The 26,418-nt window shown below is 46.0% G+C and overlaps 1 protein-coding gene across 2 annotated transcripts in view; it reads right to left on the reverse strand.

Annotated features, from left to right (window-relative positions):
* Nucleotides 1–26,418, reverse strand: part of LOC142748464 (uncharacterized) — a 120,048-nt gene that overhangs the window by 53,344 nt on the left and 40,286 nt on the right. For both annotated transcript variants that reach the window (XM_075855557.1, XM_075855558.1), the window contains exons 5-7: nt 25,148–25,423; nt 9,740–10,027; nt 1,225–1,509 (exon numbers count right to left, since the gene is read on the reverse strand). In XM_075855557.1, the coding sequence (XP_075711672.1) occupies nt 1,225–1,509; nt 9,740–10,027; nt 25,148–25,423 (849 nt within the window). The remainder of the gene's footprint in view (nt 1–1,224; nt 1,510–9,739; nt 10,028–25,147; nt 25,424–26,418) is intronic.

Raw genomic sequence — 26,418 nt, forward strand, 5'->3', positions numbered from 1 at the left:
TGGGGTATATGGAGTAATATTACCTGGTGCCCTCCAGTTGTGCCCCTCTCCTGTGGATCTGCCATTTCTGAGTACCCTTTGTATTGTCTCAAAATGGCCACAGCACTTCTCAAACTAAGTCTAATATACTACCTCTGTTCAAGGATTGGACAGAGCTGCTGACGTGAGCACAATTTGTTAAATCCGAGAATAGTGGGAGTGTCTCAGACTCGTAGTCAAGGAGCTCTGGGGCCCTTTTAAGACAACACAGAAGGTACCCTGACACAGCAGATTCATAGCAGAGGGGCAAAAATATTGACAGGGCTGGCGTCAACACCCGGCGAACCCAGGTATGTGCCAGGATCCACTACCCTTCAGGGACCCACTCGGCCGCCGGGTGCTTCCGCTGCCGTCATGGCTCCTCCAGAAGTGGAATCCCCGGCCAGAGTGATGCCGACGGGACTCTTCCTTTAGAGAGAGCCCTGTCTAGGAGGTGGTGTAACTACCGCTGTAGCAGTCATAGTGGCTGCTATGGGGCCCATGGTATAAGGGGGCCGTGCCACCCGCCATCATTGCCCCCCATGCCCACTCTGCCTGGGAGTCTGTAGCCTAGTATATGGCAGAGTGCTAGTGGCGCTCTGCCTGGGACTTTGGCTCTGGGGTTGCCCCTGTCATCACTGTCCATATATGGACAGTAATGCCAGGATGAGAGAAGGAGTCCCAGGCAGAACGCTAGAAGAAGGGCACTACCTGGGAGTAGGGGCTGTGTGGCACTATCTACAGTGGGCACTACATTTATGGGGCTACAAACTGGTGGCCTATCTTCTTTATGGGGGCAGAAACAGGATCTAACTTCTATATGGGGGCAAAAAGTGATATTTTCTGACATTTTACTGCCGCCGTGAGTTCCCCCGTAAAGGGACCCACTTAGTCTGTGTGGCCCAAGGGCCCACTTAATCCTGGGGCACCAGGTAATATTACTCCATAAACACCACCATATATAAAATGTTGTCCTGGGACTGTGTGCTCGTTTTAAGCCATTAAAAATGTCAAGTTGAAGGTTCTGACCACTGTGTTAAAAGTAAATTAAAAGTTTACAACATCTGTATCTTAACATTTTATTGAGGCAAGATTACTTTATGTTGCAGGCTGAAAGCCTAAGGCTGCACCACTGAAAGAAAAAGTGTCTTCACAGAGGAGAGTGATATATGTAGAGAAATCTAAACAGATCACATTATCACTTACTTTTTTCTAATTTCGATGAGTCTTCCAGCATTTTCAGTTTATCAATGACGCTGGAATTGTACTTATACAAAGTGACATAAATCTTGTCCTTGTCCTTGTCATCCCGATCTCTCATGATATCATACAGATGCCTCATCATCTGCTCAGTATCTGACATTCCCATTATATAATCACGCTTTTCTCTTGTCATCAGACCTTTACGGTACAGATAATTTATAACGGGAGGTACAATTTGTATTATCTTAATCAGATCCTGTTTGTGTCTGTCTATAAAATGATCTCCAGCTGTAGAGACAAGACATACGAGAATCACACAGAGGGATGAGGAACAACAATCCAACAATCTAACATTTTAATTGATCCATTTTTATTGCAGACTAGCAATCATGGCCGGCCTTAGGTATGTGCGGTCAGTGCGGTCGCACAGGGGCGCCGCCCGCCACATTGTAAGGGGGACGCCACCGGGAGTCCATGCCCTGCGCCCTGGCCACTACTCGGGACGCCAGCGGGTCAGGTGCCACTCACTTACTGCACCAACGTCATACTGGCGGCCCCACGCCCCGACCACCGCTCGTCCGCTCACCATGTCCTGCGTCCTGAATGACGAGACAGGCATGATGACACCATTCAGGATGCAAGACAGGGAGGACACACCGTGCTTCCTGTGCGCTTCCAGGGCAGGTGGAGATACCTAGAGAACGTTTTCTCCCGGGCAGCTCCAGCTCCAGCAGGAAGCGTATGCCGGAAGCCCAGCAGGTAAGTCACTGACTGGACTTTGTTTGAATGTGGGCACTGATGGGGTTCTAAAAAGGGCAATAATGGCAAATGGACAGAGGATTCAGTGTCACCTTGGTGCCCATTTGCCACTTATTGCCCCTTTAGTGTCCTTCTATTCAGTGCCCCCTTGATGAAAATTTGCCATTTTGTTGCCCTGTTATTGTTCTTCTCTGACAAAAGATGCTAATGTCTACAGGGGCAGTAAATGGCAAATCGGCATCAAGGGGCCACCAAACAGATGGATGCTAAAGGGGCAATAGGTGACAAATGGGCACCATGGTGGCACTGAAAGGCACTAAAGTGTTAATAAATGTCAAATGGTCACAGAATTCAGTGCCTTCATAGTGCACATTTACCATTTGTTGCCCTTTTAAACCCTGTTCAGATTACGTGAAAAACTATGTACACCTTTGAATTTTTATATATTTTTTGCTATAAAAATCAGTGTGTTTGGTGCAACTTTGTAATTACATTTAAGGATTCGTTCATATCTGTGTCAGGGCTCCATTCAGGCATTCCATCTGAGCTTTCCGTCAGAACGGAGCCCTGACTGAAACAAACGGAAACCATAGGTTTCCGTTTGCATCACCATTGATTTCAATGGTGACGGATCCGGTGCAAATGGTTTGCGTTTGTCTCCGTTGTGCAAGGACGGAATCAAAAGCGCAGTCGACTACAGTATTGATTTAGTCAGGGTTCCATTCTGACGGAAAGCACAGATGGATTGCCTGAACGGAGCCCTGACGCACATGTGAACGGAGCCTTATTAAACAATTTTTACTTTTTGAGATACAGCTGTTTTGTATTCTGTATACAGAGCAGCCGTATCTAGCGCTGAGACCTGAGTCTGTCAGGTCAGTGGGACTGACGGATTCATGGTCAGCGGGTCCTGCGTGTCGACTATTCATAACTTAGATGTGATCGATAACAGGTGGATCAGAGACACAGGACCTGCTGACACTGAACCCGTTAGTCCCACTGGCCTGACGGATTCAGGTCTCAGTGCTAGATACGGCTGCTCTGTATACAGACTACAAAGCAGCTGTATCTCAAAAAGTAAAAATTGTTTTTAATAAAAAGTATTTATTTAGAAAGTTGCAGAAAACACACTGATTATTTAAAAAAACAAAAACAAAAAAACAATTTCAAAGGTGAGCATAGCCTTTGAAGTGGTTGTCCGGAATACAAATTAAAAATTTTGTTGAAGCAACAGGAGGAGTTAAAATAAAAAAAATAACTAATACTTACCGCTCTCCTCCCAGACCTTCCTGCTCTGGGGGCTTCTGTCATCTCTGTTCTGTGTGTACACAGAGTGACTGCAGCGGTGACATCATGTTGACCGTACACCATCGCTGCAGCCTATTAATAGCCTCAGTGGCGTTCAGCTGAGACCAGTAATTAGCTGCGGTGGTGATGTACTGTCGACGTGCTGTCACCGCTGCAATCACTGTGTACACACAGAACAGAGATGACAGAAGACACCAGCGCAGGAACGTCTGGGAGGAGAGCGGTAAGTATCAGGGCCGGCTTCAGGTTTATGTGGGCCCTTGGGCGGCACAAGACTTAGTAGAGCCCTTTGTGGGAGAAGTCACGGCGGCAGTAAAATGGCAGAAAATGTCACTTTGTGCCCTCATATAGAAGTTAGGCCCTGTTTATGCCCCCATATAAAGTTAGGCCCCAAGTTTGTACCCCCATAAGTTTAGCATCCTCCGTAGATAGTGCCACACAGCCCCCTCCCAGGTAGTGCCACACAGCCCCCTCCCTGGTAGTGCCCCAGAGCCCCCCTCCCAGGTAGTGCCACACAGCTCCCCTCCCAGGTAGTGCTACACAGCCCCCCTCCAAGGTGGTGCCACACAGCCCCCACCTCCCAGGTAGTGCCACACAGCCCCCTCCTCCCTGGTAGTGTCACACAACCCCCCTTCCTGGTAGTGCCACACAGCACCCGTTCCAAGATAGTACCACACAGCCCCCACCTCCAAGGTTGTGCCACACAGTCCCCTCCTCTCTGGTTTTGTCACACAGCCCCCCTCCCTGGTAGTATCACAGCCCCCCTCCCTGGTAGTGTCACACAGCCTCCCTCCCTGGTAGTTCCACAAAGCCCCTCTCCCTGGTAGTTGCACCTTTGGGGTTCCCTCTAGGAGTGGAATCCCAAGCCAGAGCATTGCCGACACTCCGGGTGGGGATTCCGCTTCAGGAGCAGCCCCTCACGTCACTGTCCATATATGGACAGTGTTTTCCGAGGCAGCCCCAGAACCATCGTCCCGGGCAGAGCACTACTAGCACTCTGCCCCGGTTCTCCTGCTCTGTTCCTGACATCACTGTCCATATATGGACAGTAATGCCGTGATGCCGGCATCAGCACCCGGCGGCCGAGTGGGCCCCCCAAGGGTAGTGGGCCCTGGCACTCGCCTGGGTTCGCCGGGTGCTGACGCCGGCCCTGGTAAGTATGGGCTGCTTTTTTATTTGAAGCCCTCCTCTCCTGCTGCTGCTTAAAAAGTTTAAACCCGGTCTATCCTTTTAACCTCTTAACACTATCCATGTATGTATGGCGGTTGTGCATTCCAACTATATTTCATGTGCCACTGTGTGTTATCTGTGGTGTTACATAGGACTGCAGGTAACATCTACTACATTATCTGTAATCAGAGAGTTATCACTGTGTTATCTGTGGTGTTACATAGGACTGCAGGTAACTATCTGTTCTGTGTATATATGTGCCTGCGTGGGTATATTTGGGCCTTTATGTCCATATATTTACGTATATGTATTTGTATAAGACCCATTATGTGTGTATACGTGCCTCATGTGTGTTTGTGTATATATATATATATATATATATATATACATATATATTGCATTAATATTTGCCTGTATGTCTAAATATGTGCCTCTATGTATGTATAGTATATATGTTCCAGTATGTGCGTGTCTATATATATATATATATATGGTTAATTTTTTTGTTTTGTGGGGGCCAGCAATAGAGAATCCCGCACAGGGCGCCATCCAACCTAAAGCCGGCCCTGCTAGCAATAAAGCCCTTTGTGTGAAAAAATACAACGGGCTCTAGAAAAGTCTTGCCCCGCATATGCTATCACTCTGCAAGCCACCTGTAAAACAACCACTCTGTTGCCTGTATGCCAACACTGTACCCTGTATGCCACCACAACCTACATATTTTATATTACACAGACACATATTATATAACACACAACCACATATTAGATTACACACAGTCACACATTATATAACACACAACCACATATTTTATAAATTACAGCCACATATTATATAACACACAAACCTATATCATGTAACACACACACATATTAGATAACACACAGCCACATATTAGATAACACACAGTCACATATTAGATTATACGCAGCCACATATATAACACACAACCTCCATATTATATAACACACAACCACATATTAGATTACACACAACCGTATATTAGATTACACACAGTCACATATTATATAACACACAACCACATATTATATAACACACAGCCACATATTTTATAACAGACAGCCACATATTATATAACACACAGCCACATATTATATAACACACAGCCACATATTATAAAACACACAGACACATATTATATAACACACACACATATTAGATAACAGACAGCCACATATGAGATAACACACAGCCACATATTAGATAACACACATCCACATATTAGATAACACACATCCACATATTAGATAATGCACAGTTTCATATATTAGATAACACAGAGTCACATATTAGATAACACACAGTCACATATTAGATAACACACAGCTACATATTAGATAATGCACAGTTTCATATATTAGATAACACAGAGTCACATATTAGATAACACACAGTCACATATTAGATAACACACATCCACATATTAGATAACACACAGCTACATATTAGATAACACACAGCTACATATTAGATAACCCACATCCACATATTAGATAACACACATCCACATATTAGATAACACACATCCACATATTAGATAACACACATCCACATATTAGATAACACACATCCACATATTAGATAACACACAGTCACATATTAGATAACACACAGTCACATATTAGATAACACACATCCACATATTAGATAACACACAGTCACATATTAGATAACACACATCCACATATTAGATAATGCACAGTTTCATATATTAGATTACACACAGGCACATATTATATAACACACATCCACATATTAGATAACACACAGCCAGTCAATGATTCCTACTCTGAATGGTCCCCGGTTATAAGTGGTGTACCCCAGGGTTCAGTGCTGGGACCACTATTATTCAACTTATTTATTAATGATATAGAGGAAGGGATTAATAGCACTATTTCTATTTTTGCAGATGACACCAAGCTATGTAATATAGTTCAGTCTATGGAAGATGTTCATGAATTACAGGCAGATTTAAACAAACTAAGTGTTTGGGCGTCCACTTGGCAAATGAAGTTTAATGTAGATAAATGTAAAGTTATGCATCTTGGTACCAACAACCTGCATGCATCATATGTCCTAGGGGGAGCTACACTGGCGGATTCACTTGTTGAGAAGGATCTGGGTGTTCTTGTAAATCATAAACTCAATAACAGCATGCAGTGTCAATCAGCTGCTTCAAAGGCCAGCAGGATATTGTCGTGTATTAAAAGAGGCATGGACTCGCGGGACAGGGATGTAATAATGCCACTTTACAAAGCATTAGTGAGGCCTCATCTAGAATATGCAGTTCAGTTCTGGGCTCCAGTTCATAGAAAGGATGCCCTGGAGTTGGAAAAAATACAAAGAAGAGCAACGAAGCTAATAAGGGGCATGGAGAATTTAAGTTATGAGGAAAGATTGAAAGAATTAAACCTATTTAGCCTTGAAAAAAGAAGACTAAGGGGGGATATGATTAACTTATATAAATATATTAATGGCACATACAAAAAATATGGTGAAATCCTGTTCCTTGTAAAACCCCCTCAAAAAACAAGGGGGCACTCCCTCCGTCTGGAGAAAAAAAGGTTCAAGCTGCAGAGGCGACAAGGCTTCTTTACAGTGAGAACTGTGAATTTATGGAATAGCCTACCGCAGGAGCTGGTCACAGCAGGGACAGTAGATGGCTTTAAAAAAGGGTTAGATAATTTCCTAGAACAAAAAAATATTAGCTCCTATGTGTAGACATTTTTCCTTCCCTTTTCCCTTCCCTTGGTTGAACTTGATGGACATGTGTCTTTTTTCAGCCGTACTAACTATGTAACTATGTAACTATGTAACTATATTAGATAACACACAGTCACATATTAGATAACACACATCCACATATTAGATAATGCACAGTTTCATATATTAGATTACACACAGGCACATATTATATAACACACATCCACATATTAGATAACACACATCCACATATTAGATAACACACAGCCACATATTAGATAACACACAGCCACATATTAGATAACACACATCCACATATTAGATAACACACATCCACATATTAGATAACCCACATCCACATATTAGATAACACACATCCACATATTAGATAACACACATCCACATATTAGATAACACACATCCACATATTAGATAACACACATCCACATATTAGATAACACACATCCACATATTAGATAACACACATCCACATATTAGATAACACATAGTCACATATTACATAACACACAGACACATAATTTAACACACAGCCAGATATTAGATAACACACAGTCACATATTAGATAACACATAGTCACATATTAGATAACACACATCCACATATTAGATAACACACAGTCACATATTAGATAACACACATCCACATATTAGATAACACACATCCACATATTAGATAACACACAGTCACATATTAGATAACACATAGTCACATATTACATAACACACAGACACATAATTTAACACACAGCCAGATATTAGATAACACACAGCCAGATATTATATAACACACAGCCACATATTAGATAACACACATCCACATATTAGATAACACACAGCCACATATTAGATAACACACATCCACATATTAGATAACACACATCCACATATTAGATAACACACATCCACATATTAGATAACACACATCCACATATTAGATAACACACATCCACATATTAGATAACACACAGTCACATATTATATAACACACATCCACATATTAGATAACATATACAAATATTTTTTACTTTTTGAGATACAGCTGCTTTTTATTCTCTATCTGTCAGAGACACGCAGGACCTACTGACACTAAACCCTTCAGTCTCGCAGACCTGACAGATACAGTTTTCAGTGCTAGATAGAGCTGCTCTGTATAAGGAATACAAAACAGCTGTATCTCAAAAAGTAAAAATATTTTTTAATAACTAGTATTCAGAAATTTGCACCAATCACACTGTTACACAGTTTATTTAAAAAAATGTTTTCAAAGGTGCACATAGCCTTTAAAGAGGCTCTGTCACCAGATTTTGCAACCCCTATCTGCTATTGCAGCAGATCGGCGCTGCAATGTAGATTACAGTAACATTTTTATTTTTAAAAAACGAGCATTTTTGGCCAAGTTATGACCGTTTTCGTATTTATGCAAATGAGGCTTGCAAAAGTACAACTGGGCGTGTTGAAAAGTAAAAGTACAACTGGGCGTGTATTATGTGCGTACATCGGGGCGTGTTTACTACTTTTACTAGCTGGGCGTTCTGATGAGAAGTATCATCCACTTCTCTTCATAACGCCCAGCTTCTGGCAGTGCAGACACAGAGAGTGTTCTCGAGAGATCACGCTGTGACGTCACTCACTTCCTGCCCCAGGTCCTGCATCGTGTCGGCCACATCGGCACCAGAGGCTACAGTTGATTCTGCAGCAGCATCAGCATTTGTAGGTAAGTAGCTACATGGACTTACCTGCAAACGCCGATGCTGCTGCAGAATCATCTGTAGCCTCTGGTGCCGACACGATGCAGGACCTGTGAGTGACGTCACAGATCTGCACTGCCAGAAGCTGGGCGTTCTGAAGAGAAGTGGATGATACTTCTCATCAGAAAGCCCAGCTAGTAAAAGTAGTAAACACGCCCCGATGTACACACATAATACACGCCCAGTTGTACTTTTACTTTTCAACACGCCCAGTTGTACTTTTGCAAGCCTCATTTGCATAAATACAAAAATGGTCATAACTTGGCCAAAAATGCTCGTTTTTTTAAAATAAAAACGTTACTGTAATCTACATTGCAGCGCCGATCTGCTGCAATAGCAGATAGGGGTTGCAAAATCTGGTGACAGAGCCTCTTTAAAAATAATTTGCTGTAGGTCCGGCTTTTCTACACCCCGGCAAACAATTGTTATCCTTGACTGAACCGCACATTTTCCCAGCAGAGGTCCATACAGGTAAAATGTAGCATTGCATACCGTCCATTTAAATAACATCCATAAAATGCATGGATGATTTGTGTCTGCCTCAGCGGGAGTCGTTCTTACAGAGCAGATCTCCATGCTAGACCATAGAGGGAAGTCCCCTGAAGCTGCACCACTGAGAGATTCTGAATACAACATGTCCCCTTCTGATCTGTGCCAGCTGCAATGTTGTCATGGAGAACTTCTATACATTGTACCTGGCTTGAATAATTATATTTATGTGCATATATCTGGTCATCAATGTAATTTGGGATCGGGTCCAAGTAGATAAAAACAAACAGATCACTTACTTTGTTTTTCTAATTTTGATGAGTCTTCAAGCATTTTCAGTTTATCAATGACGCTGGGATTGTATTTATAGAAAGTGACATAAACCGTGTCCTTGTCAATGTCATCCCAATTTCTGATGACATCATACAGACATCTCGTCATCTCCTCAGTATCTGACATTCTCATTATATAATCACGCTTTTCACTTGTCAGCAGAGTATTACAGTACATATCATTTATAACGGGACGCACAATTTTTATTCTTTCAATAAGATCCTGTTTATGTCTGTCTATAAAGTGATATCCAGCTGTAGGGACAAGAAATACAAGAATCACACAGAGAGAGAAGAGGAACAACAATCTAACATTTTACTTAAAGCTATTTTATTGTAAATGATGTCAGTGATGTCAGCGGAGAAGGACGATCAGTCTACCAAAAAACGGCCGAAAAATTGGAAGCAGAACGCCTCCAAACATTGATTTCAATGGGAAAAACGGCGTTCTCTTCCAAAACAGCCGCATTAAAGAGACTCTGTCACCACATTATAAGTACCCTATCTCCTACATAAGGAGATCGGCGCTATAATGTAGGTGACAGCAGTGCTTTTTATTTAGAAAAACAATCTATTTTTACCACTTTATGAGCTATGTTTAGCTTTATGTTAATTACATTCTTAATGCCCAAGTGGGCATGTTTTTACTTTAGACTGAGTGGGCGTTGTACAGAGGAGTGTATGACGCTGACCAATCAGCGTCATACACTTCTCTCCATTCATTTACACTGCACTAGCAATATAGCTATATCGTTATGTGCAGCTACATACACACACTATAACATTACTGCAGTGTCCTGATAATGAATATACATTACCTCCAGCCAGGACGTGATGTGTATTCAGAATCCTGACACGTCTGAATCTTTTCTGTGAGATTTCCAGCAAGGCAAACGTAATTGCGCGATATTACGATGTAAACGAGATTACGTTTGCCTTGCTGGAAATCTCACAGAAAAGTTTCAGACGTGTCAGGATTCTGAATACACATCACGTCCTGGCTGGAGGTAATGTATATTCATTATCAGGACACTGCAGTAATGTTATAGTGTGTGTATGTAGCTGCACATAACGATATAGCTATATTGCTAGTGCAGTGTAAATGAATCTGTGTCTGCCTGCTGTCCGAAGTTGCCACAGGTACACCTATTTGAACTATAGACTTTGACCTGTGTCCTGTTGGCCAGCTGCCATACCGTTAAGGCGTTAAGACGGTACGGCCCAGTGGGTCCACGCACCCAACGTGATAGTATGCTCAGGCCATGGATCCCGCTGGTCAATCCAAGACCATGATGAAGTCACAAGTGATGCGGCCGGATATGTTAGACCTCAATAGGACCAACTCCTCCAGGCTTTGAACATTATTGCACATTGGCTGGATGTGCAAGCTGACATTCCTCCTACTACCCCTCCTGGTAGTACAGACCCTCCGACTACACCTCCTGGCAGATCTGATCCCCGATTTTCTCTGCCACTACCTTATCGCTATGATGGAGACGCGAAGACCTAAAGGGGATTCACTTTCATTGTCTCTCTCCTCACTGACAGGGCCCTAGCATGGGCGAACCCTATATGGGAGAGACAAGGACCAGAGACCCCTGACTTCCAGGGGTTCCTACGGACATATTGCATGGTGTTTGAGGAGCCTGGTCGAGTCTTGTCGGCAGCTGCCTTCTTGCTGAACCTTCGCCAGGGACACACATCCGTGTGCGAGTACGCCATCCACTTCCGCACCCTGGCGGGAGACTTGTTGTGGAACAATGAGGACTTGGTGGCTACATTCTGTCAGGAACTATCCCCTGAGATTAAGGATGAACTTACCACGCAAGATCTATCATCTCAGCTTATCTGGACTCTGGATCCGCAGCTAACTTCATTCAGAGGGACCTGGTGGATCTTCTCCAGTTGCCCACAACCCCTCTGGAGAGGCCTTTTATGGTTGCATCTGTGAATGGACTACATCTGCCAGACCCAGTTGTAGCTGGGACCAAGCCACTGAAGTTCCAAGTGGGAGCCCTCCATTCGAAGCTCCACTCTTTCTTTGTCCTGTCTAAGGCCATCAACCCAGTGCTGCTGGGCCTGCCCTGGCTCCGACTACATGCCCCAGTCCTGAACTGGAATTCCAGAGAGGTCCTCCCGTGGGGCCCCAAGTGTCTCAATCACTGCCTGGTACAGATTCATCCGGCCCAGCCTCCTCTGCCTCAGTCCTTGGCAGGATTGCCTCATCATTATTCTAAGTTCTCAGATGTCTTAAGCAAGAAGGAGGTGGACACGCTGCCCCCCCCCACCGGACGTATGACTGTCCTATCGAGCTGATTCCTGGTGCATCCCTTCCCCGTGCTAGGGTATAACCTTGCTCCTTGCCAGAGACTCAGTCTATGTCCGCCTATTTTAAGGAGAATCTGGAGAGGGGCTTCATACGGAAGTCTCCCTCTCTGGCAGGAGCCGGATTCTTCTTCGTCAAGAAAAAGGATGGTTCTCTGCGACCCTGCATCGACTATGAGGAGGCAAAACATTTTCTAAGCTAGACCTGCGGGGGGCTTATAACCTAATCCGGATTCGCCAGGGTGATGAACGGAAAATGGCATTTAACACCCGTGACGGACACTATGAATATCTAGTAATGCCCTTCAGCCTGTGTAACGCACCCGCGGTCTTCCAGGAGTTCATTAATTACATCTTCCGTGACCTCCATTCTGTTTGTGTTCTGGTCTATCTTGATGACATCTTGATTTTTTTTCTCCAGATCCGATGGCTTATCAGAGACATGTCCGTCAAGTTTTGCTGCGATTAAGGGAGAATCGCCTGTACGCCGAGTTGGAGAATTGCGTGTTTGAGAGAAATGCTCTACCCTTCCAGGGCTACATCATCTCGGATCAAGGCCTTAAGATGGATTCTGAGAAGGTAAAGGTCATTCTGGAATGGCCACGTCCTCGAAGCTTGAGATCCATCCAGCGTTTCCTGGGATTCACCAATTTCTAAAGACACTTCATCCAAACTTCTCCTCAATGACATCTCATATTTTCACCCTCACCAAGAAAGGCATGAATGCCAAGGTGTAAACTCCAGAAGTGGAATCCACATTTCACATCAGCCTCTATCCTCCATCATCCAGATGTATCTCAACAGTTTTCGTTGGAGGTGGACGCCTCCTCTGTGGTGCTTGTGCACTACTGTTCTGGATAAGTTCCAAGGATAAGACAATGGTATGTGGCTATTACACTAAACTCTTCTCTTCTGCAGATTGAAACTACTCGATTGGGGATCGGGAGCTACTGGCCATCAAATTGGCTCTGGAGGAGTGGAGACATCTTCTAGAGGGCACAGCTCACCCCATCCTGATCTTCACCGACAACAAGTACCTTACCTACCTTCAGTCTGCTCAACGACTGAATCCCCGTCAAGCCAGGTGGTCGCTGTTCTTCACCCGTTCCCAGTTTGTGCTCCACTACCGTCCCGCTGACAAGAATGTGAGGGCCGATGCCCCGTCCAGATGGTTTGAGACGGAAGACACTGTGGAGGCCCTTCAGACTATCATAGACCCGTCCTGCATTGTCACTGCTAATCCTCTGCAGGTTAGAGACATCCCTCCGGGGAGGACTTTTGTTCGATTGACAGACAGCAGAAGAATTCTCCGCTGGGGACACAGTTCTAAACTAGCTGGGCATGCTGGTGTCCATAAAACCCGAGACCTGATTGCTTGTCACTTCTGGTGGCCCACGCTACCTAAAGATGTTCTGGACTTTGTGTCTTCTTGCACGGTGTGTGCTTCTAACAAAGTTACTCATTCCAAGCCTGCCGGCCTGCTTCAACCTCTGCCTGTATCTAATGGCCCCTGGCAGCACATTGTGATGGACTATCACAGACCTTCCCCCCTCAGCAGGATGCAACACTGTCTGGCTGGTGGTGGACCGGTTCTCTAAGATGGCACATTTTATCCCGCTAGCCGGCCTACCTTCTGCTCCCCGACTGGCGAGTCTCTTCATTCAACACATCTTTAACTTGCATGGCTTGCCTCTTCACATTGTGTCCAACCAGGGTGTTCAGTTTACTTCAAAGTTCTGGAGAGCCCTCTGTAAACTTCTGGATGTGAGATTGTACTTTTCCTCAGCCTATCACCCCCAGTCCAATGGGCAAGTTGAGAGGATCAACCAGATAATGGAGAATTATCTCCGCCACATTCATCTCTTTACAGCACGATAACTGGGTACAGCTTCTTCCATGGGCCGAGTTCTCGTACAACAACCACACAAGTTAGTCCACCACTTCCACTCCATTTCACATTGTGTACATTCAACGTCCTAGAGTCCCTCTTCCAGTGTCGACTACATCTCAGGTACCTGCTGCATATGGGGACTTTCTGCAAATCTGGCAACAGACCCGATCCTCTATTTTTCTGTCAGTCGATCGCATAAAGCGTAAAGCAGATACAAGGAGAAGAGAGCCGCCTCAGTATCTTCTGGGTACCAAAGTGTGGCTGTCCTCTCGGAACATTCGTTTGAAGGTGCCTTCCTACAAGTTTGCTCCCATGTTCCTTGGTCCTTTCGAAATTATGCAACAAATAAACCCCGTCTCCTATAAGCTGCGGCTGCCTGCTACCCTCAAAATCCCCAACTCTTTTCATGTGTCCCTCCTGAAACCTGTGGTCCTGAACCACTACAGCAAGACTTCTAGTTCCACAGTTGCTCCCAGAGGTTCTTATGATTTGTTCGAGGTGAGGGAGATCCTGGATTGCAAAAGGGTAGGAGGAAGGACTTTCTATTTGGTGGACTGGAGAAGGTTTGGTCCTGAGGAGTGGTCCTGGGAGCCAGAAGAAAACCTCAGTGCTCCAGCTCTTATTAAAAAGTACCCATGGCCACGGGCTGCCGGGATTACTCACCTCCCGACGCCCGCAGCCATGGATCCGTGAGGTCTGGCCCCTTCTCCTTCCTAGGAGTCGCCAGTGCTCACTTCCGCTCCGATCTGCTGTGTCCCATAGGGTGCGCGCAAACGCTCGTGCCCGGCCTTAAAGGGCCAGCGCGCACAATAAGAAAATCATCATCATCAACTGCCCATGATTTCGGGGTCTATAAGAAAGCCCCAGCCCTTCTGATCCTTGCCTGAGCATTGTTAGTTATCCCAAGTCTGTCTTGCAAATGGTCCCTTAGTGTTTCCGGTTCCAGTTGTTACCCGTGCCCTTTTACCTGTTCCTGTATCCCGTGCTGTTCTTGTTCCTGTGCCTACTAGTGATGGAGTCATGTCTTCTGCACCTGCTGTCGTTTGCCATGTCCAGTGTCGTTTGCCACGTCCAGTGTCTTCTGCCATGTCCATTGTCTTCTGCCACGTACAGTGTCTTCTGACATGTCCTGTCTCTTCTGCCACATTGGATACTGCCCGCCACGTCTGGCGCTACCTACTGAACCAACCTCCATCCATACTGAAGACACAGCCACTGTCTGGACTAGTTCAGGTACCCTAGTGTTACTACTAGTATAGACTTTTGTATAGACTGACCTGGTGTTATGGCAGGAAGGAGGTGAAGGGAACAAGTGAGCCCTAATCTACCCACCGCCCTGTCCCTGCCTACTTGCAACGACCCGCCCTAGGCGACAGGGTACAACTTGGCGGCGGTCCCTACGCTGACTAAGTGCAAGGGGATACAAACAGGGAACAAGCAAAGGAAGGGGCAGTAGCCCACGGAACACCGTGAGGAAACGGAGTGGTGAACGAGCCAGTCAGGATCAGGATGTAGTGGAGTATACAAACGCAGAGCACGGAGCAGGAAGCAAGCCAGGGGCAGAGCGAAGCAGGATAAGCGGGAACTGAAGCAAGGCAGAAGCACGGCAGAAGCAGGCTGGAGCAAGGCAGCAGTGGGGCCAGGAATCCAAGAAGAATAACAAGCAATGAGGAAGAGAAAACGGCAGGTATAAATGGACAGGGGCGGAGTTAACTCCGACTGACCAGGCCGCGATAGGCTCTCCCACTCCTGAGCCTGCCACCCTGATTGGTGGAAGCCGGTGTCAGTCTAAGAGGTCTGGCCTCAGGTGTCGACTGATTAACCCTGGGAGTATCCACAGACGTAGTGCCTGGCAGATCCTTTACAGTACTCCCCCTTTTATGAGGGGCCACCGGACCCTTACTAAGAGGACCCGGTTTAGTGGGGAAGAGAAGGTGGAACCTCCTTACCAATACCCCAGCGTGAACATCTTGAGCAGGTACCCAAGTCCTCTCCTCCGGCCCGTATCCTCTCCAATGGACCAGGTACTGGAGGGAGCCCTGGATCATCCTACTGTCCACAATCTTGGCCACCTCGAATTCCACCCCCTCAGGAGTGAGAACGGGAACAGGAGGTTTCCTCAAGGGGGACCAGGACGGGGAGAAGCGTTTAAGGAGGGAGGCATGAAAGACGTCGTGTATGCGAAAGGATGGGGGCAGCTCCAGACGGAAGGATACAGGGTTGAGGACTTCAATGACCTTATAAGGCCCAATAAATCGGGGAGCAAACTTCCTGGACGGGACCTTAAGGCGCAAGTTCCTAGACGACAACCACACCAGATCCCCGACGACAAACCGGGGGTTAGCAGAACGTCTTCTATCAGCCTGAATCTTTTGTACGCTCTGGGACGCCTCTAGGTTCTTCTGAACCTGGGCCCAGACTGTGCACAGTTCCCGATGAACGTCCTCTACCTCGGGATTATTGGAACAACCAGGAGAAACGGAGGAGAACCTTGGATTAAACCCGAAATTACAGAAAAACGGGGAGACCCCTGACGAGTTACTGACCCGGTTATTCAGGGAAAATTCGGCGAGGGGAAGGAATGAGACCCAATCTTATTGACAGTCAGAGATGAAACACCTTAAATATTGTTTCAGGGATTGATTAGTCCTTTCCGTTTGGCCATTAGTTTCGGGATGGAAGGCGGAGGAGAAGGACAGATCAATCTCCAACTTTTTACAAAAAGCTCTCCAAAATAAGGAAACAAATTGTACCCCTCTGTCAGAAACGATATTGACTGGGGCACCATGGAGATGCAAAATGTGTTTAACAAACAAAGAAGCTAACGTCTTGGCGTTAGGTCGTTTCTTAAGGGGCACAAAGTGGCACATCTTGCTGAAGCGGTCTACTACCACCCACACCACCGACTTGCCCTGAGATGGAGGCAAATCGGTGATAAAATCCATGGAGATATGGGTCTAAGGTCTCTGGGGAATGGGCAAAGAACGTAGTAAGCCCGCAGGTCGGGACCTAGGGGTCTTGGACCTAGCACAAACCTCACAAGCGCCGACGTAAGCCCTAACGTCTTTAGGCAACCCAGGCCACCAATAGTTTCTGGTAATGAGGTGTTTGGTACCCAAGATGCCAGGATGACCAGATAGTGCGGAGTCATGGTTTTCCCTGAGTACCCTTAGCCGGTATTGCAGGGGGACAAACAGCTTGTCCCCAGGGAGGTTCCCGGGAGCTGAACCTTGATCAGCCGCAATGTCAGAGGCTAAATCAGAATCAGTGGCAGAAACGATTATACCAGGGAGTAAAATACAAGCAGGATCCTCCTCAGAAGGAGGATTGGCCATGAAACTACGTGACAGTGCATCAGCCTTAATATTTTTGGACCCAGCCCTATAGGTAACCAAGAAGTTAAATCTGGTAAAGAATAGTGCCCATCGAGCTTGTCTAGGATTAAGCCTCCGGGCAGATTCTAGGAAAACCAGATTCTTGTGGTCAGTAAGGACCGTTACCTGGTGTCTGGCCCCCTCCAGGAAGTGACGCCACTCTTCAAAAGCCCATTTAATGGCTAAAAGATTGCGGTTGGCAATATCATAGTTACTCTCCGTGGGCGAAAACTTCCTAGAGAAGTAAGCACAGGGGCGGAGATGGGTGAGGGAGCTGGTACCCTGGGACAAGACAGCCCCCACTCCCACCTCGGACGCGTCAACCTCCACAATAAATGGCTCCCTTTGGTTGGGCTGAACCAGCACGGGGGCCGAGATAAAGCACTTCTTGAGGGTCTCAAAAGCCTGGACGGCCTCAGGAGGCCAGTGGAGGACATCAGCACCCTTGCGAGTGAGGTCTGTAAGAGGCTTAGCGACGACCGAGAAGTTGGAAATAAATCTCCTGTAATAGTTAGCGAACCCCAAAAAACACTGTAGCGCCTTCAGGGAGGCAGGTTGGACCCATTCCGCCACAGCCTGAACCTTGGCAGGGTCCATGCGGAATTCATGAGGAGTGAGGATTTGACCCAAAAATGGTATCTCCTGTACCCCAAACACACATTTTTCGGTTTTCGCAAACAGATTATTTTCCTGGAGGACCTGGAGGACCTTCCTGACATGCTCCACGTGGGAGGACCAGTCCTTGGAAAACACCAGTATGTCATCAAGGTACACTACAAGAAAATTTCCCAGGTAATCTCTCAGAATTTCATTAATAAAATTCTGGAAGACGGCAGGGGCATTACACAACCCAAAGGGCATGACCAGGTATTCGAAATGACCTTCGGGCGTGTTGAACGCAGTCTTCCACTCATCCCCCTCTTTGATGCGGATAAGGTTATATGCCCCCCGTAGATCGAACTTAGAGAACCATTGGGCCCCCTGAACCTGATTAAAAAGATCCGGAATCAAAGGAAGGGGATACTGGTTCCTTACTGTGACCTTATTCAAGTTCCGATAGTCAATGCACGGCCTAAGACCACCATCCTTCTTCCCCACGAAGAAGAAGCCAGCACCTACAGGAGAAGTCGAGGGGCGAATGAAACCCTTGGCCAGGCATTCTTGGATATACTCCCTCATAGCTTCACATTCAGGACATGAAAGATTAAATATCCTACCCTTAGGAAGCTTAGCACCAGGTACCAAATCGATGGCGCAATCGTAATCTCTATGAGGGGGCAACACCTCGGAGGCCTCCTTAGAAAACACATCAGCGAAGTCCTGAACAAACTCAGGTAGCGTGTTTACCTCCTCACGGGGAGAAATAGAGTTAACCGAAAGACATGACGTCAGGCATTCACTACCCCATTTGGTGAGAGCCCCAGTATTCCAATCAAACGTGGGATTATGCAGCTGCAACCAGGGAAGACCTAATACCAGATCGGACGATAATCCCTGCATCACCAGTACAGAGCACTGCTCCAAATGCATAGAGCCAACAAGGAGTTCAAAAACAGGAGTATGCTGAGTAAAATAACCATTAGCAAGAGGAGTGGAGTCGATACCCACTACCGGGACAGGATAAGGCAAATCAATAAAAGGCATTTTTAGAGACATAGCAAATTCCACAGACATGATATTAGCAGATGAGCCAGAATCCACGAAGGCACTGCCAGTGGCAGACCGGCCAGCAAACGAGACCTGAAAGGGAAGCAAAATTTGATTGCGTTTCATATTAACGGGAAATACCTGTGCGCCCAAGTGACCTCCCCGATGATCACTTAGGCGCGGAAGTTTTCCGGCTGCTTATTCTTGCGCCTGGGACAGGTGTTCAGTAGATGCTTGTCACCCCCACAATAGAAGCAGAGACCATTCTTCCTGCGGAACTCTCTACGTTGTCGAGGGGACATGGAGGCCCCGAGTTGCATAGGTACCTACGAGTCTTCCGTGGAAGAGCGAGGAGACGGGACCTCGGGGGGAATCGCAGGGAAGTCAGAGGGGAAAACATTGAAATGTTCAAGCTGACGTTCCCTGAGACGTCGGTCAAGTCGTACTGCTAGGGCCATAACCTGGTCTAGGGAGTCAGAAGAGGGGTAGCTAACAAGCAGATCCTTCAGGGCGTCAGATAATCCTAACCTAAACTGGCACCTTAGGGCCGGGTCGTTCCACCCAGAAGCTACGCACCACTTTCTAAAATCAGAACAGTATTCCTCAACAGGTCTCCTACCCTGACGTAAGGTCACAAGCTGACTCTCGGCTAAGGCAGTCCTGTCAGTCTCATCGTAAATGAATCCGAGGGCAGAGAAAAAACGATCGACGGAGGAAAGTTCAAGGGCGTCAGGAGCCAAGGAGAAGGCCCACTCTTGGGGCCCTTCCTGGAGTCGGGATATAATGATACCCACCCGCTGGTTCTCGGAACCTGAGGAGTGAGGTTTTAGACGGAAGTAAAGTCTGCAACTCTCCCGGAAGGAGAGAAAAGTCTTACGGCCCCCTGAGAACCGGTCAGGTAACTTGAGGTCGGGTTCTAGAGGTGAGGTGAGGGGTACTACTATGGCAGCGTCAGACTGGTTGACCCTCTGAGCCAGGGCCTGGACCTATAGTGAGAGGCCCTGCATCTGCTGGGTCAGGGTCTCAAGGGGGTCCATGATAGCGTCAGCGTAGGAGAAATGGTAGACTAGGTATGGGCTTGTTATTATGTTATGGCAGGAAGGAGGTGAAGGGAACAAGTGAGCCCTAATCTACCCACCGCCCTGTCCCTGCCTACTTGCAACAACCCACCCTAGGCGACGGGGTACAACTTGGCGGCGGTCCCTACGCTGACTAAGTGCAAGGGGATACAAACAGGGAACAAGCAAGGGAAGGGGCAGTAGCCCACGGAACACCATGAGGAAACGGAGTGGTGAACGAGCCAGTCAGGATCAGGATGTAGCGGAGTATACAAACACAGAGCACGGAGCAGGAAGCAAGCCAGGGGCAGAGCGAAGCAGGATAAGCGGGAACTGAAGCAAGGCAGAAGCACGGCAGAAGCAGGCTGGAGCAAGGCAGCAGTGGGGCCAGGAATCCAAGAAGAATAACAAGCAATGAGGAAGAGAAAACGGCAGGTATAAATGGACAGGGGGCGGAGCTAACTCCGACTGACCAGGCCGCGATAGGCTCTCCCACTCCTGAGCCTGCCACCCTGATTGGTGGGAGCCGGTGTCAGTCTAAGAGGTCTGGCCTCAGGTGTCGACTGATTAATCCTGGGAGTATCCACAGACGTAGTGCCTGGCAGATCCTTTACACCTGGTCAGCTGCCTCTCCGCTACGGCAGAGCGGCCTAGTGGGTCCACATACCCTGTGATCGTGACACTAACTATGTGCCAAAGTCTGTCCTTTCAGCATCCAGTACTGTGCAAAAGTTTAAGTAGGTGTAGAAAATTTCTGCTAAGTAAGAATGCTTTCAAAAAGTGTTTCAAACGTTTTATTTATCAATTAACAGAATGCAAAGCTAATTAACAGAAGATACATCTAAATTAAATCAATATTTGGAGTTGGGTTGGGGAAGAGTTGGGTTGGATAAGAGTTGGGTTGGATTAGATTTGGGTTGGAGAAGAGTTGGGTTGGAGAAGAGTTGGGTTGGAGAAGAGTTGGGTTGGGGAAGAGTTGGGTTGGGGAAGAGTTGGGTTGGGGAAGAGTTGGGTTGGGGAAGAGTTGGGTTGGGGAAGAGTTGGGTTGGGGAAGAGTTGGGTTGGGGAAGAGTTGGGTTGGGAAAGAGTTGGGTTGGGAAAGAGTTGGGTTGGGAAAGAGTTGGGTTGGGAAAGAGTTGGGTTGGAATGGGTGGGTCTGGGACTCGCATTCTATGTTACAGATTAGATCTACTGCTCCGGTTGGTCAGGTGAGAAGAGTTACCTGTTTAAAAAGGATCACTGTTTAGTAAAGCCTCTGTCAGACTGGAGCAGAAAGTGATGTTAAATTATAAGTGGCCTATATTGTACATGATGTGATCGGTGCTGTAATGTAGATTACAGCAGTATTTTTATTTAGAAAAACTATCATTTTTGACGTTATGACCTATATTAGCTTTATGCTAATGAGTTTCTTAATGAACAATTGGGAGTGTTTTACTTTTTGGCCAAGTGGGCGTTGTACAGAGGAGTGTATGACGCTGTAGACAGTGCTAGATAGCCCCGCCTACAGACAGTGTCACACCCCATTTGTAGATAGCGCCCCCACCTCCCCTTGTAGATAGTGCCATACAGCCCCCTGTAGATTTCGCCATAAAGCCCCCAATGTATATAGCGCTATACAGCTCCCACTGTATATAGTGCCACACAGCCCTCTCCCTTGTATATAGTGCCACACAGCCCCCTTAGTAGACAGTGCAGCACAGCCCCTCTTAGTAGATCCACACACAGACCCCTGTAAAGTGCGCCAGACTCAGCCCCCTGTAGATAGAGCCACAGCCCTCCCCCTTGTAAATAGTGCCATACAGTTCCCCCATGTGTATAGTGCCACACAGCTCCCTCTTGTGTATAGTGCCACACAGCCACCCCTTTGTGTATAGTGCCACACAGCCCCCCCCTTGTGTATAGTGCCACACAGCCCCCCTTTGTTTATAGTGCCACACAACCCCCCCCTTGTGTATAATGCCAAAAGGCAATGGCTCATTCGAGAAAGTTGTATCAGCCAGGGAGATGTCACTCAAACATGGAAAGGTGGGTTTGGAGGCAGGACTATGTGACTCTGTAGGATAGCGGCACCGCCCCATAACCCTCTGATAAGTAATCAGCACATAATGTGCACCAGAACCAACCTAAGTACATAAATACAGCACTAGAACCAAGCTCAGTACATAAATACAGCACTAGAACCAAGCTTAGTACATATATACAGCACCAGAACAAAGCTAAGTACATGAATACAGCACTAGAACCAAGCTCAGTACATAAATACATTCTCAGAACCAAGATCAGCACATATATACAGCACCAAAACCAATCTCATACGTAGATACAGCACCAGAACAAATCTCAGTACATATATACAGCATCAAATCAAAGATCAGTACATATATACAACACCAGAACAAATACAGCTCAATTTAGTGCAACCCCTGCCTTATAGGTTTGTACGGCGTAAAACTACAGCTCCCAGCATGGCCCAAACAATGGTGAGGATATGCTGGGAGATGCTGTTTCACAAAAAAAAAACATAACACCCATCATCTCGCTGCAGATCATACAGTAACTACAGTTGTGATTAGAGGCAGAATAAACATATACATTAAGTGACTCACCGGTGACGTCTCAAATTCTAGTTATTTTCTTCTCCCTACGGCCCAGACCTCTATGATGGATTTCTACCGACCATGACCCATTTCTGCAGTTTTCCATTCAGATGTCTTCAGCTTCTCACTTTCAAAACATTTCTGCACCTATAAACGAAGTTAAAATTCTCAACACCTCTAAATATAATAAAGCACCATACACTGTGTACCTGATTATAATAGTGCCATACACTGTGTCCCTGATTATATTAGTACCATACACTATCACACACACACACTCACACACACACACACACACACACACACACACACACACACACACACACACACACACCATGCCCTCTGTAGGTAGTGCCCACATAGCCCCTGTAGATAGTGACCCCAAAGAGCCTCTGTAGATAGTGCCCTACATAGAAGCCCCTGTAGATAGTGTCCCACATACAACCCTCTGTAGACAGTTCCCACATATGGACTCCAGAACTGCAAGGCAATAGTGCTAACCACTGAGCAACCGTGGTGCCCTACATATAGCTTCCCCTATAGAAAGTGCTCCACGTATTACCCACCTCTGTAGATAGTCTCACATATAGTTCCCCCTGTATATAGTGTCCCACATATAGCCCACCTCTGTAGACAGTGCCCTACATATAGCCACCCTGTAGCTAGCGCCCCACAGGTAACCCACCCCTGTATATAGTATCCCACATATAGCCCACCCCTATAGAAAGTGCCCTAAAAATAGCTCCCCTATAGATAGTGCTCTACATATAGCCCACCCCTGTATAGTCTCTCACATACAGCTCCCCCTGTATATAGTGTCCCACAAATAGACCCCTCTGTAGATAGTGCCCCATATGCCCACATATAGACCCCCCTTTAGATAGTGGCCCACATATAGACCCCCCTGTAGATAGTGGCCCACACCCCCACATATAGACCCCCCTGTATATAGTGGCCCACATATAGGCCACCCCAGTATATAGTGGCCCACATATAAACCCCCTGTATATTGTGGCCCACATCCCCACAAATAGACCCCCCTGTAGATAGTGCCCCACATCCCCACATATAGATTACCCCTGTAGATAGTGCCCCACATTCCCCCATATAGATCTGCCCTGTATATAGTGGCCCACATATAGACGACCCCCCTGTAGATAGAGCCCCCACTATAGATAATGCCACTCACAGTTTTATTAGAAAAAAAAAAAATTTACATACTCACATGATCCCGTTCCAGCACAGTCCAATGGCAATGCAGATCTGCTTTCTTATGAGTAGATCTGCTGGAGCTGAATGACACATGATTCAATGAAACTGATTGGCTGGGCAGAATGACTTGCCCCGTCCATCAGCGCCTTTCAAGCACGGAAGCGGCGCGATGACGTCATCGAAAGGTGCTGATTGGCGGGGCAAGTCATTTTGCCCCGCTAATCAGCGTCATTGTAAGGTGCTGAATGGTTGGGCATTCAGCACTAATGAATGTATTTGGCTGTCGCTAGCACTGGGGCCCCTTCCAGTGCTAGCAACGCCTACGGGCATGAGAGGCCCTGTGTCGTCTGACCCATTTTTGTTGGAGGCTCGGCGGCGCGGGCCCTGTAGTACCGGCGCTACCACTGTAGCAGCCATAACGGCTGCTAGCGGTGCCAACCGGCATATGGGGAGCATGTCGGCTGGTGGCACGAGCCCCCTCAAGCTGCGTTAGTTACGCCACTGCTCCCAACATCTAATCCCAACATTGGATTTCACATAAAACAACTTTAAAATACAGTTAAATGACCTTCTCCCTGTGAGGTCCATCTCTTGGGCCAATCTGGCAAAAAAAAAACACAAAATGGTTTCGAGGATGCATTCAGTGTTATACAGGACCCACTCAGTTCCCCTATCAGCACAATTCATTGTCCATTTAGTGTGATTATGCCATTCATAGTCCTTATGTAACCCCCATCATTGCCCACAGGTTTAGTGGCTCGTGTTCTCTAAGGAAGAAGAAAGTCTTCGGACAGGTTTCATGTATGAGAAAGTAGAGAAGATGGGGCGCCCCATCAGAAGGTCTTTTCTTATGACCCCAGGGCAGGGAGCTGAGGCTGCAATACCATTGGAGTCACCAGTGAGTGGCGGGCTACTATGTATCTTAATGTGTATATATGGCAGCTGTCAGTTACAGTGGAGGAGTGGAGGCATTCTCCTCATAATTTTTTTTACGGCACAATATTGTTTTGTGCTATTTTGCCGAATAGTGCAGCTGACCACTAACTGTACTATGCTGCCCTTAAACAGGAGAACAAAAAGTAATAGAATCCACTTTAAATACTGATTTTGTATTATACTTAGTGTATGAGGATTTCTCTGAAAACTATCTGACGCTGATAAATTAATATTTACATAAAGCCAACTTGTCTGTAAATATAACAAACTATAAGATCTCAGATTTTTGTCATATGTTTTCAGATAATAGAAACTTTTGAATTTACTCTTACATGTTGATTCTCTGTCCGATTTTTCCAAGTTATTGATGACTGTGTAGTTGTATCTCCAGAGATATATGTAGAATTTATCCTTCACTGTATGAGACTGATGCTGGAGTAGATCACATAGATTTCTCATCTTTTTTCCTGGTGTGGTCATTGTTTGTATATGTTTATAAACTTTCTCCATCAGAAGATGATTGGATCGGAGATCATCTAAAACCGGATTCACTTCCTTTATATTATCGATCAGATGTTTTCTGTGTCTATCCACAAAGTGACCTTGTCCTACAGAGAGAGGAGACATGTGACAATTTTAATGATATTGATAAAAGTTGAGGAAGGATAGGAAACCCCTCCGAAACGTGTTAAGAGGTGCACCGCTAGTATGTTCCTACAAGTTTTTCCTTGTACACATACGTTCTACTGAATTATTGCAATATATACAGATGTAGCAAACTTTAACTTGACATTTACAGTAACGAATTAGAGATGTAGCAATCATTATCTTGACTCTGATAACTTGCTGCACATTGATAACTTATCACTTAAGCCATTGAAAATCTTTGAAAACAGTCAAGTTAAAGTTTCTTGCCGCTGTGCATTTAATGCGTAAAACAACTGTCACTAACTACTGATGAGCAGACACATAACTATTATACAGTTATAATGAAGGAGGTCACAGGTCAGCTTCCTGAGTAATGTGTCTGCTCATCAGTAGTTATTAACATAAGTTTCTGTATCCCTTCTGTGGAGAACCAGTTTGGTACAGTCCATAAATTTAGGAAATTAAGAAGCTGACTCTCAATTACATTAACTGCTGCAGATCTTATCAGGTCAGAGTGAGGTCACATGACCCAACTAAAGAGATGAATTCATATAGAAAGGAATAACTAAGGTAATACTCGCGGACTATATATATTGGGGATAGGTATCTAATGAAAGAAAAAAATAAAACAAACCAGTGCATCTTTAAGTTTGTCTCCGAAGTGTATTATAGGTAGGAATATCACTTATCTTGGGATTCCTTATGTCAATATAATAAAAGACCCTGCTTGGAAGGCCTAGACATCAATGAATAAGGTTACGTTTCTCAATTTACATTCATTTATTGTAAGCCTGCAGGGTAGATCAGCAGAGGATTCATCAAAGATGAGTGGCATAGCAATATTTCGCTATATCAGGGAGAGATAGTCCTCCATGCGACACACCAGCAGTCACAGAGTTGTGCATACAATGTCTACCATTCTACCAAATAAAGTTCAGTAAATTTGACAAAATAC

Source organism: Rhinoderma darwinii, chromosome 3, assembly GCF_050947455.1.
Source record: "Rhinoderma darwinii isolate aRhiDar2 chromosome 3, aRhiDar2.hap1, whole genome shotgun sequence".
NCBI lineage: Eukaryota > Metazoa > Chordata > Amphibia > Anura > Rhinodermatidae > Rhinoderma > Rhinoderma darwinii.